The sequence below is a fragment of the Triticum aestivum genome, chromosome 4B, assembly GCF_018294505.1.
Source record: "Triticum aestivum cultivar Chinese Spring chromosome 4B, IWGSC CS RefSeq v2.1, whole genome shotgun sequence".
Classification (NCBI taxonomy): domain Eukaryota; kingdom Viridiplantae; phylum Streptophyta; class Magnoliopsida; order Poales; family Poaceae; genus Triticum; species Triticum aestivum.
The window spans coordinates 138,278,759-138,292,074 of record NC_057804.1 but is presented as its reverse complement, the minus strand read 5'-3'; the positions used below and the strand labels follow the sequence as shown (position 1 = coordinate 138,292,074).

The following is a 13,316-nucleotide window of genomic DNA, read 5'->3' as shown; positions in this document are numbered from 1 at the left end:
TGTGAAAAATAATTTGAAGGGGAAGAAAGAAAAATTTGGAAACCGAAGAACTAAAATCTCAAACAAAATGAAAATCAGTATTTTTTAGGACAAGTAAAAATCGGTAAAACTGAATGTCCCTCACGAGCACTAACTTTTTTTTTAATACAACACATACGCAAGTGTTCACATATATACGCGCATACACTCATCTTTATGAATGCACACACGCACACCCTATCCTATGAGCACCTCCGAGAGACTGAGCCGGCATGTCATCTTGAGATTTACGGAAGTCACCGTAGGCGCCTCGTTGTCGACGGAAACGTCGCCTCTCACTGAAAGCGCATTGCCGGAAATCCTAAAATAAATTCAGAAATAAATGCAAGCACCAGGACTTGAACTCTGATGGGCTGGGAATACCACTGTCCACCTAATCATCCAACACAGGTTGGTTCACCACGAGCGCTAACTGGGCCGGGCCGGGCCGGGAGCAAGCGTTTGGGGGCGTCAAATAAGAATTGTCGCCTATGTCGAGGAACTCTGAAGCCTGTAAGCCGAAACCAATCCGTCACACGGTCCCCGTTTTCTCGTCTGCTCCGTCTTCCTCCCCATGGTTTTTCCCCTATCAAAAAACTCCCTCCCTCGTATTCTGCACCAACTCCCCTGCGCGATCTCCTCCTTCTCGTCGCGCCACTGATCCAGCCTCCTCGGAAGCGGACGGTGTCTGCCTGCGTCCCCAACTGTCTCAGGTACTGCAGGCATCGAGCACGGCGTGCACCCACGCTGTTCGACGTAATGCTCCAACCGAGAGGCTCGCAACTCTTTGTGTCTTATGCCAAGCGTTATCGTCTCCCACCGGAGGCATATTTTGATGATTTGCATCAACGAGGCAAGTATCGCTTTGCTGTGCATTAACGAGTAGATGTCTACGAGTCCGCGGCGTTGCCTGTTCTCACGGCCCCCCTTTTTTTTAGAACCCCTATTCAGCAATTTAAGTAGGTAAGGTGAGAATTTGGAAAGAGGTACAAGGAAATATATACGGCAATGCAATCCAATGCAACACGTAGGGCACTGGCAATCTTCGTGACAATATTGTTCTAGCGACTGAAGGAGAGTAATTCACGAGATGGGAATGTGTTGCTTCGATCTTTTGTATATTTCTTTGCTGTGCTGAATTGATAGTTGTGTCTTGCAGTTCGGTTCTGTAGTTATGCTTCCAACCATGTTTTGTACTCCCTCCATTCCTAAATATAAGTCTTTTTAGAGATTCCACTACAAACTACATACGGATGTATATAGACATATTTTAGAGTGTAGATTCAGTCATTTTGCTCCGTATGTAGTCCATAGTGGAATCTCTAAAAAGACTTATATTTAGGAACGGAGGGAGTACCTTCTATATGTATTTCCTCCACAGTGATGTTCCTAAAACAGCAAGCTGGTCTCCCATTTCCTGTGAGGTTCCCTTAGTAACAACTTCTGTTTACTACATACAGTTCGTTAATCAGAAAAAAGAACAATGTGAGATGTGCGCGCGTACTGTGGTTGGTTTAATTGGTGCATTGGTGTCTGTCAATTGCTTGGTAGGTGTTCCCATGTTTTAGGGACCCATGGGGTTTATATAGGGAATTTTATTTTGCTTTCCAAAGTGTTCTCGTGCTTCTGGTCTTAACCTTTTGTACCCGTGTCATTTTCAGACTGCTTAGTACTGTTTTGTTATGGGCAACTGCATAGTGCTGTTAAGGAAGCAGAAAGCTTCGTTGGTTGAATTGATTCATAATATGGCACCTTTATCTTCTGCTAAATGCCGTGATGCTAGAAGATTTATTGTTGGCGACCTCTGTATGTTGCTCTACATGTTTGTATGAATGGGTTTGTATATCTGTTCATGTTACAAGCCGACACCGCTATCAGGCAGCATTATAAGAAGTAAACGACAGACAATATGAGATATGATATGAGGGTTTCTTAAATTATTATCTTATTTTTGTCGTGGCATTGCTATGTGCGAAGAGGTCCTCTTGCCGTCTTGGTTGGGAAAAGCTGGCATCGGGTTAGATATTCCTCTGTGTGTGGTAACATATACTCTCACATGCAACCCTTATTCTTACCAGTCTGTACACAGAACGTGATCAGAATGACTGTGCTCATCATCATTTTGATGCAATGCCGGTCAAAAGTATAGTCTCATGTAGCACCATGATTGCTGGGTACTCGTAGTGGAGAGGATATGCAAGTTCTGGTGCTTTTTTCAGTGATGCACCAACATGGGGTGCACATGAGTGAATTTACCTTTAGCAGCACTCTATGTGCATGTCCTGGAAAATATGCTTTGTGTAAATGCAAGCAGTTACACGCCATGGCCATCAAGCTTGCACTGGACTCCAGTAGTTCTGTCAGAACTGTAGTTCGTGATGTTCATGCAAAGCTTAATATGATTTAAGGATGCAAGCTGGATTTGTTAAAAGATGCCACAGAGAATCACAGTTACATGGAGCTTGTTGCTTGCAGGGTATGCGCATAATGCTCTTCAGATAGCGCAGTGCAATGGTCGCTGGTTTTCTAGGCATGCTCGCTCTTGAGGAGTTAAGATTCTTTTCAAGGAAACGCAGCGGTTAAGGGTTTCTCTGAATGAAGGTGAGGTACCCGTTTACCTGTACTGTCAGTATGCAGTCATGCAGGCTTATTTGGAGAGGGCCATCACTACTTAAGATTGCTAATGAGTGATGACTGATCATTCGGTTGAACCTGGCTAATATCCTTCTCTATTTTTGAAAGGTTGATGTTTCTGGACGAGCTAGGAGGATTGACAAGGCCTGGGATTTGGTTCCAGTAACGGTGTTTGAACCTACTGCTTCTATGTTGAGGATCTTTGCCAGGGTAATGCAGGAGCTACAGGAGAATAAGATTAGCCAGAATAGTGACCGAACTTTTTTTCCAACTTAGACCTGACAAGGGTAGAAATCATGTTTGGCATTCAGATATGTATGCTGCCAGTCCAAAGTGGGATAGTATCTTGCCAACAGAGACAGAGCACCCTCTATAATACGTTAAAGGTAATTTACCGTGAGATGAGAAGATCTCTTCACAGGGCCAGCTAACACAATGTGACCTTCATGTATGTGCATGACTACTCGAAGGGGGAGGCTGGAGCTGCTTAAACAAGTAAGTGAGGACCTGTTACTTTCTTTGGTTTGATCAACTTAAGTTAGTATTACCGATTATTACGATATACAAAACCTTAGGATCTGTAAATTCCATTTCTCCATTAGTTCATGAAGACTGCAACCCATCTTACTGAACGTCTGGTCATTGCCAGATATCTGTAGATTCAACCATTTTAAGGATGATTCATGTTCTTGTGGGGACTTCTGGGGATTGAGAACTGAATGAGACCAATCATCTTGAGTGGTGCTCCCATCATGTAGCAAATTATTGTCCTGTGAGTAGTGGCTCTGCTGCTTTAAAGATCCATGTCGACTTATATTGTGAGATTGGCCATTCAAGTCAATAATGTCATGCTGCTGACCCCAGTTGGTGTAATATCAGCAGTATCATCTGAACTGTGCACTGCAAATGGTAGCCCAGATGTGGGTCCTTGATCATCTGAACAGACTGAGTGACCTACAAGCTCTTATCTTGTACAGTAGTTGCGCCATACATCATAAGACAATACCTACATGTGCAAGATTTATTCATGTAGAAATGTGCTGGAAGTGGATTTCTTTGTTCCGTGCCCCTGTTGATTTGGGTGTCTCAGGAAATGATTCGCCGCAATGCAAATACTGGGCACTATTGTCTATGGGTGTGCTGCAGTAGATAACTGCAGCAATTGATACACATCTTGGTTTGCTCCCTTATGATTTCACCATCCTCATTGTTGTTTCCGATCAAAGAATGATGAGCTATGGAAAGTGGTATTCTCCATTCCCTCATCAGTGTTCCCACTCTCATGTGTTCTGCAATTTGTTAACACTTACTCCCTCTGTAAAGAAATATAAGAGCGTTTATATCACTTAACACTAAAGTAGTGATCTAAGCGCTCTTATATTTGTTTACGGAGGGAGTATTTGTTATTTCATATTTGATACTGTATTTCTCCTTGTTGCGTTGAACATAATTACTACTGGAAAATGTACTGCATCAATGCAAACCTACTCTATGTAGGATTTAAATCTATTTTACTTTTTGGTCAGGAGAAATCCATATATAACTTGATTCTGTGATTCATCTCTTGTGACTTGTACAGTTGGAAACCAAGTTACCCTGAATCTTCAGTCAGACATTATACAAAATTTTAGTTCTCAACAATATTTGTCTTTGTATACCATCTGGGTAGCTCCCATTTGACATGTAGCTGTTTCCTCTTTGCAGACAACTGTTTTTATTTGTTTCTCCAGAAAACAAAATGACCCCGAATTCTGATGCTTTGTTTTTTTCCTTTGGAAAATGTCATCACTTTCATTGGTCAAAAATAAATATTAAACTAATCTATTTGTTGCCATATGGTCTAGGGGGTTGCTATTCTGAGATTTGACTCATATCTCGCCAACGATTTGGAGGCCTACTCATTCTCTTTGTACCACAAGAAGACACGGGACGAAATCTCAGACACAGTGTATATGCTTGTCCATATGTTATCATTAACAGCTTAAATATATGCGTAGTTTCCACATTGGCACATCATAGTGTTATAGGACAATCAGACATACCTTAGGCACTTATTACAGTCCTCCAATGGCCCGCCATCTCTGCATCCTGCACCTGTTTTTCTCAAGGAAAGTACTGTTTCTGTACAAAAGCAGGCGTCTAGAACCACTAGCAGGTACCGGGGAGAACGGCAAACGATGCATATAACTACAGTAAGACATGAGCATTCATCAGGCCAGCCCGTTCCTTGTGGACCATGCTGGCTCATGAGCCTCACCTCATGAAGGCAGTGACTTATTTGGAAAGCAACGAGATCCAGTGGCTGATGCCTGACGGGTGCATCATGGCCAGCATATTGTAGGTCCAGTTTCTGGGTCGATCCGGCCTCTGGCACCCCGTTTGCATGGTGTGGGTGGCCATTCACTCATCTGATTGATGCATCCTCGTGGCACTGTTGCTCATGTTTTGCTTTGACGTTTCTTCCGTAGTCCTGTAAAAAAAAATTTGACCTTTCACAATAATGCTACTCAGTAGGGCATAGTTAATAGGTTTTGTTCCCAGCTTAAAAAACTGCAGATTTGGCTGCAAGTCTTTACGTAGATGATGCGATTAGCCTGCACTTTTCAGTTGCACCTTCTCGGTATGTGTTACATAGAGTGAGAGTCTGCTTTACCATTATGGCACTCACATGACCCATTTGCGCTAATGCTAAGATAGATTGGTTTTGGTGTTCAAAAGTGTTAATCATGTAACCCTGGGATAAAATTCATTCATGCTTTTGGAATTAGGGAAAGCTTGCCCCTGCAGTGCACATGGCTCGTGTTTCAGTAGTGGACAGGAAATCTCGCTGTTGATACAGTAGTTAGCCTGCTAGTTTTAATCATCATTTCCACAGTTGATCAGTCGAATGATCTAGGACCTTGTTTAATTAGCTTGTCTCGGTATTCTCCACTACGTACTTGCATGTATGTAGCAAGACCTACTTCTCAGGCAACTTGCACCTGCAATCTCTAGTCTTTACAACAAGTGCTTGCACCAGATTGGTGACCTAGGTGTTAGGCTTTTAATCTAGATTCTCCAGGCACTTTATTTTAGCCTCGGCGTGTTTCGCAAGCTGACAGTACGGCTAATCTTTTATGGCTGGCGACGGCTTGCCCTCTGCTAAGACTTGAAGAGCAGGTATCACCAAGTCAGTTTAGCTCATGTTCCTCCAGCATCTACTTTGTAACATTGACCGGTCATAACAATAACATGTTGTTTGTCTCATGCTGGTTTGTTTACATAGGCAACAAAGCTGGAGACATAGCTCTAATTTTCTTTTGGTCTGTTTACATGTTTGTGAGGAATCATGCTGGTTATTGGAGTTTAGCGGCCTTTTGTGTCTGGACTTGGTGCTTGTTAGACCATCAGCTTAGCCAGCCTTTTGTTTCAGTATCCTATTAGGTGAAACTGAGCCCACTTGCACATTCATCTTTTGTTGAACTTTTCCTCCCCGAGGGAACAAAAAGGTTGAGACCGACCACTAAATATTAAGATAAGGGAAAATCCGCAGATGTGGGCATCATTTATGCTAGTACATCATTTTTAATTGTTGGGCATTTGCTAAATTTTCCTTTCATGGAATTGTTAGAGTGGCTATGTTTCCATGTATTCACATGAATCAGTTCATGCCCGGCACAGACATGAAAAATATCCCTTATTCGCTTATTCCTAACAGGGCCTTTTTTTGAAGCGGAGGCAAAAGATTTAAAGTAACAGAATACATTGCGACATAATCCTTGCACCTCTAGTTGGCAGTGAAAGCATTGAGCCTATTGATTGTAAAAGTGAAAGCAGTTACACCACCACCAATTGATTGCATGAGCTCTACAACAGTAGAACTGTACAGAAAAGAGAGGGGAGAGAACAAAATCCCCATGGGGATGTTTCTTGAGCAGGCAGGAGAGGATACATCAGCTTCAGAGGTTCTTCTTGGCCCCACTGAAGCACTCAGACATGACACATATACATACACAAGTCTGTCTCACTGTCTAGCCCTCTCTCCCCCTCTCTTTTTCCTGAATCCTCCCCTCACCCATGCCTGCCGCCGTACATCAAATGGTGTTTCTGGAAGACAAAAAGGGGAGAAAAGAAGAAAAAGAAAAGGGGCGATGAATGGATGGATGGGTGGATGGAAGATTGACTGGGGAACAAGGGATCTCCCCACTTCCTTTTCCTTCCACGGGTCAATTCAAACCTGTCATTTGGTGCATAGCAGCAGTAGTAGGCTGCTGGTGGTGGTGGTAGTAAACTTGTTCCACCGCTGGTTGTTCAGCTCATGCAAAGAAAGGCATCGCATCAGATCTCCTCGTCATCTTCTTTACGAACTGCCCCTGTCATGTTAAGTTCTTGATTGGTCAATTTTCAGAATTATATGTGGCTACTTGTTGCGATCGATGATTCAACTCAATGATGTTTCAGTACTGACCAGTTATTGGGAACTGGAGACACGGCGGCGTAGGGGCTCTGGTGCACGTAGCCGTACATCGCCGGCGTCGCGGGCACGGCTTCTGCCTCTGGCTCTGGCCCGCAGTCGAGGTTCACGCCGAACAGCCTGAGCCGGCGTGTGGGTGCCGAGGCTGGGCTGCAGCTCCTGGTGTCTGCGTCCCACTGGGATTCTCCTGCGATTGTTCATTCACCAGAAATGGCGTTAGAGGTATGAAATGGTAACGTCTCTTGTTTTGTTCCTCAGTTCATGCAGTCTTAACCTTACCTGCATGATGCATGTCTCTGTGATCGTGCTCTGCTGAGCGACGGTAGGCGTGGGAGGTGGCCGGGCTAGTAGGGTACGAGCTGGATGTGCTGTAGCACATTGGGCTCCATGGCTGCTGGTACTGCAGCTGCTCCCTGGGACTCTGACCAGACGCCGGCACGACACGCACGGCAGGCGGTGGTGCCACTGCCGTTGGTGCACTGACGTCGCCGCGGCGCCTGCAGCCGATGAAGAGACGGTCGCCGGTGCCGAGGCCGCGCACCCTCTCGAAGTGCACGACGTCGCCGGCTTCCAGATGCTTCTCCTTGACGTACCGGCTCCAGCCCTTGGTGAGCACGTAGCTCTGGCTGCTCGTCCAGTACGAGTACCGGAACCGCCACGGCTTGCCGGCCTCGTCGTCAAAGGACAGGAGCAGGCCCTTCTCCCCAGAGTCGCCGCCAAGAGGGAAGCACCTCTCGGCGTGCTGCTTGGGGATCACCAGCCTGTTGAGCTTGCCTACATCGCTGGGCGTCAGGGCCTTCTCAAATAGGTGCTCCTTCTCGTAGTGGTACTGCTGGTAGTGCAGGTTCGTGTACATGGCCACCCCCCATGGCCATGCATTGGGGTGCTCCTGAGAGAGAGGATTCATGGCCATCCTAGCTAGCTGGGTGGAAAACGTGTTAGGTTCTTGCTGGCTGTGGCAAAAGCTGGGACGATCGAGTAGGAATAGCTAGCAGTGGTGATGGTGTGTGGTGTAGAGAACCATGCAGATGTCATGGGCAGGCATTTATAGCCTACCAAGGGGAGGGAGCTTTGGGGGTGCCCATGTGATGAATGAATATTTTCTCTGGTACATGAGGGCTCAGCAGCTCAGCTCAGTGCATTTTGATCTTGGAGGGAGCATACTATTTTTAAACCTAGGTAGACAGGAAGAATCAAAGTGAAGGGCTTCAAAGTTGCTGGGGTTAGAATATATTTATGTGTGGTTTCTTTCAGTATGTAGCTGCTGCTGATGCTGAGGTTAGAATATATAGTTTCAGTGTCTAGCTAGCTGCTGATGAGGAATGATCAGGTGGTGGTGCTTCAAAGTTGGTGCCTGGCCATTGTGGCCTAATCACAGCCATCCAAGAGGTGGAGTAGAATAGAGTAGGCCCTACCACTGCTTCCATGTGCCTTGGTGGTTGGAGGCTATGTGTGAGTAACCACTGTCATTAGCTTCCCATTTCCTCTTACCAAGGAATATATTCCAGCTTTCCCATTCTATTTCCAAGTATCTGGCCTCCCATTTTTACCTGGCATTGGCAGTGGATTGCCAATAAGAGTCTATTCTACTGTGCACTTTCAACTGAATAGCATGTAGTAGTAGTAATTTGGCAGAAATTTATGGTTTATACTACCTGTGGTCCGCTTGGAATAGCTGGTAGGCAATTACTTGTTCAGGTCCGTCTTGGTACTGCCTGGTCTCGCCGGATGTGACATTTGAGGGCGTATGGACCGTGGGATTTAAGTATCATGCGCTATCATGTGGTACTAGCACCAGCCATTTTTATTTTTCCATCTCAGATTCAACACAATCAAGAGTCCTGCCAGGTCTGTCTAATTGAATGCCTGGCTGACAACCTAACCGAGCAGAAGGACTTGCAAGCAAGGTGCTGGTTTTGGCTGGATTCTTACACAATGGCTTGAATTTGACTGTAAGGTAGTACTGGTGTTATTTCCATTTGGTGCAGGACAACTCGTGTCATAAATAAATCAACCGAGTCCATGGCTGGGCAGTGGACAAGTAGGGAGAAGTGGACAATTGATGTGCGATTGAGAGACCAATTATTTCGTCCTACTTATTAATCTCGCAAGTTTAGCATTTTCTAAGGTTGACACGATTGTGTATCTTCTAAAACTCAAACTCTGTTTCTGAAAGTTCAGTCTAACTTCTAGTAAAATAAATTCAGTCCAACAAACTAAACCCGCTTCGCTGGTGCGTGCTGTCATAGTGCTACAATCCAGTATATGCGCTACAGTACCTGCAACGGTCCAGGAGGCCATGACAACCTGCCTCTCTTGAGGGTACAGAAGGGGGGTTTTGGTTGGATGAAATGATTTAATTTCTTGTGTCCTAATAAACATTGGGCGTTTGGGGAGCACCTATCGTTGCTAAAGGATTGGAATCACAGGACATTGGGTGATCTGTTTTTTTTTCTTTCTTTTATAAATCTATAATGGCAGATCTGTATCAGATTCCATAAAATATCAGGGACAAAATCCGCGATGTCGCTCTGCTTGCTTCTTTGGAGACAGGCATTCCGTCACATGGTTTTGGGGGAAGCTGTTATGGCTAGATGCATTGTGTGCTTACTAATGCATGCATGCTTATGTTAACTGTTATTCAGTTTGCCAAACTTTGGAGGAACCAGAGAGGTCATTTTTATGTTAGGTTGTACTGTCAAGAATCTAATCATAGCAATGATTTAACAGATCTAAACAAATCACCCTCCTGTTCATTTCATTTTCTTTCATTCTGCCCCTGCTTTCTGTTAATCCTGTACCAGAATAATGGGGATATACATGTACGTGATCATAATCTCACGTGGCCTTGTCATTGCCTCTTCTGCTTTCTGTTCAGCGTTCATGGTGATGGTGCTTCAAGTTCCCAAACGCCAGGATGAGAACTGGACCTGCACAGAGATCGTGCACCCTTCTCCAGTTCCCAACGGATTGTGAACTCAGGTGATAAGATTTTTGTCCCCAGTTAGTCTCCACTATTTCGTATTTGCGTTGTCAGCGTGTACAGCTCCCGGCCCTCATAGTTACTCTACTTTATACAAATTCCCAGGAAATTATATATTCCGTAGTTTTCTTTGTGCGTGCGCACAGACTATGCAATAAAAAAAGTTGAGTCTTAGTAGCTACATGATTATATATACTTAATCAGATGGATTGACCTGGTTAAACTACAAGTGCTGTGTTTAGCTCTAGGTGTGGTGCTATGCAGAAGTGGAAAAAGCGCTCACTATTTTGTTTTGAGAAAACTGGTAATACGCACATTATGTGCACACATGATATATCTAGTGGAATTTAAGATGTTTGATCAATACGATTTCCTTTTCTTTCAGAATCAAAAGTTGGGTGTGCAGTAATGGACTAGTTTGACATAGACAGTTAATGTTCGTCCTGTCGACTGCATGTCTAGACTTTGGGCAAGAATCAAGAACGAACTGCAATCATATATACGTAAGTACCTGCAAGTTGCAACTTGATTTTATCGTGTGTTTGTCAAGGAGTGGCTGGGTAACTAGAATATTATCAGTCATATGCCGAACACATTGGTGTAGTGCATGCACTTGTGAAATTTGACCAAGTGTATCATATTTAAACATGACCATGAATAGGGAGGGACTAGGGAGCCACGCTGCAGGTCCTTTTTCCTTAACTCAATGATGCAGCTCACCTGCCCAATCTTTTGATAATGCAGGTTTGGTTTCTCCATGCACATGAATGAGTTGGTATCCCATGGAATTGAATACAAGATAACTCAAGATAAGGGGACACATGCTAATGCTCCTAGTTTAGTTATCTCTGTGGTCTCAGCTCCTTTCCAAGAGGCGATGCATGTTTTGCCAAGTTCATGCAGATGTGGGACTGAGAGCCTTGAGTGCAGCATGTTACTCTCCCCTATTCACAAATATATACATGCCACCATGGGAAGTGTGCAATTAAGCATTACCAATCTTGGACCTTTTAATATTGCAAAACCAAAGGTATCTAGATGCCTTCATTTGAAATCATAATTGCCCATTATGGGGTTAATGATCGGTTGGAAAATATATTTCACAAAAAGAAAATTCAGGATCCTAGCTGTTTGCTGGCATGTCATTACCTGTTGGAGACTGAGCTATGTTAAAACGCTAAAATGTCATGTCAACCTAATATGTAGAGCATTATGATGGCATTAGCTTAAGAGCCATGAACCTATGGTTCTTGCATCTAACACTTTGTGGTGATGGGCTGGCGAGCATCTACAATGTGATTCTGTTTTATCTAGCACTGCCGCCTATTTATATCCTTGTTTTAAGCAGCCGCCTATTTATATTGAAAACTCATTTCAAGATTCCACTGCATGGTTTCCATGGTTTGGACTTTGGAGTAATTAGTTGAGCTCATTTTGTCATGTATACTTTTGTGTTTTTATGGAGAGAGAATCAAAATTATTTACCCTTGTTCAATTCATTTTATTACAAGATGTGAGCATTCGTGTATTGGGACCGTGGTGCGTGCAGCTACTTTTACCACCATTCTGCATTCATTGCCGTCTGTGCGTGCCTCCTAAATTTCTGTCCCAGGAAGTGGTGCGAGTTTGTGCAGCTGCCTGACCCTGAGTCCCTGACTGAACTGAATCTGCCTCCACTGCAGCGATCTTTTGAGCAGATCTTTGTGGTGCGGTGGGAACACGCAAGGTCCAGACCAGACGATCTAAACAGGGCTGGATTTTCTCCTTGCGCACTGAAGAGTGACGTGATAGCGAAGAAGGTGACGGATGAGAGAAAAAAATGTCTTCGTTTTCAGATGCCTTTAGTTTCCCCTTGCGGAGCCAGCATGCTGTCACAAGATTGTCGATATCGGTATCGGGGTACTTGTATTATCGTATATATACGGTTGAATCATATCAGTATCGGTAGCGTAGGGTTGTATTATAATTCAGAAGATGGTCTGGTAGAATCATACTAATATCATACTCCCTCCGTCCGAAAAAACTTGTCCCTTAGATGGATGTATATAGTACTAAGTTAGTGTCAGATACATCCATTTAAGGAATAAGTATGAGACAAGCTTAGTGTTAGATACATCCATTCGAGGGACAAGCATGAGACAAGTTTTTTCGGACAGGAAGGATATAAAATAGTAAGATACGTATCCTCCAATCCAGTCAACAGGGAGACCATTGACGAGGAGAAAGGAAGACGCAAGAGTAGGGCGCGGAGAGAGCTAAGCCTAAGGTGAAAATAGGGGAAATTTGCTGGCGGTCACATAAGCAGTTAGAGCATCTTCAAGGGTAACTTGTAAATTTCCTCCTGCATCGTCCGTGAAGAGGGGATTAGTCCGTGGACACGGATGCGGAAGACCGCCATTCAACCGTAGCCGCATACTTTCAAACTCTTTTTCAACAAACCGGATGAAATTCGTGCAAACACGGCTGGATTTCATATAAACATGACAAATTTCATACAGATACGGCGGATTTTCATTACATTTCGAACCAAAAAAAATGACCTGACCCTAAACCTATCCTACGGCGGCAGCACCTGGCGTCCAAGTCCGTGTCTTCTTTCATCCACCGTCTCCATAAGCACCGACGATAAGACCCATGAAGTGAAGGTGCCCTCTCCGGCGAGAAAGAGTAGAACACGGGAGACGAACCGCCCCACATGGGATATAGGGCAATGTCGCCTCATGTGGCCTAATCATCCTCAGAGGAGTTAGCGACCAGTCCATCGCCGGTGGACGTGAGGTTCACGATGCAAATGGTGGCGCCGGTGCTGTCGTCGTCCCACTGGCCCCCCCTGATGGTTCGCCGACTGACGCGTAGGAGGCGCATCTGACATTGTTCTCCGCGATCGCCTGTAGTTGTGCCTCTGTGGCTGGCGCTTCCGGGCGAGCGGCGGCTTGAGCGCAGACGGCATCGTAGATGGTACGCTGCTCCGCGACGAAGTTGGGGTTCGCCGCGGCCATGGCCGCAACGGCCTCCTCGCTCGCGCACTCACCATAGATCTGGCCCTCTGCTAGCCAGTGCTGCGCTAGGAGGAACAAGTTGTATCGATGTTCCTCCTGCGCCTGCTGGAACGCCGACAAAGGCGTCGGTGCAGGCTGCACCTCTGCCATGGCAGCGTTGTAGTGCGCCGGCGCCTTCTTCATGGTGAAGCCGGCGTGCACGGGAGGCGCGGGAGCCGGGAAGGTGTCA

The 13,316-nt window shown here is 45.1% G+C and overlaps 1 protein-coding gene and 1 long non-coding RNA gene across 4 annotated transcripts; one reads left to right on the top strand and one right to left on the bottom strand.

Annotated features, from left to right (window-relative positions):
- Positions 1–541: 541 nt before the first annotated feature.
- Positions 542–11,565, top strand: LOC123091490 (uncharacterized). 2 transcript variants are annotated; one of them, XR_006443214.1, is made up of 7 exons: positions 542–731; positions 2,494–2,619; positions 2,761–3,147; positions 3,302–7,327; positions 9,984–10,087; positions 10,474–10,591; positions 10,833–11,565. It is a non-coding gene; the product is annotated as an uncharacterized lncRNA (long non-coding RNA). The 2 variants fall into 2 exon arrangements; XR_006443213.1 differs by having other exon boundaries at positions 542–2,619.
- Positions 6,536–8,330, bottom strand: LOC123091489 (B3 domain-containing protein Os11g0156000). Of its 2 annotated transcripts, none has more exons than XM_044513022.1 (3): positions 7,385–8,330; positions 7,100–7,292; positions 6,536–7,019 (listed from the first exon to the last, which is right to left on the bottom strand). In XM_044513022.1, coding segments are annotated over exons 1-3 (828 nt in total). In that variant the 5' UTR covers positions 8,019–8,330; the 3' UTR covers positions 6,536–7,018. The 2 variants fall into 2 exon arrangements, with proteins under 2 accessions (XP_044368957.1, XP_044368956.1); XM_044513021.1 differs by having other exon boundaries at positions 6,536–7,004; positions 7,385–8,321.
- Positions 11,566–13,316: the final 1,751 nt, after the last annotated feature.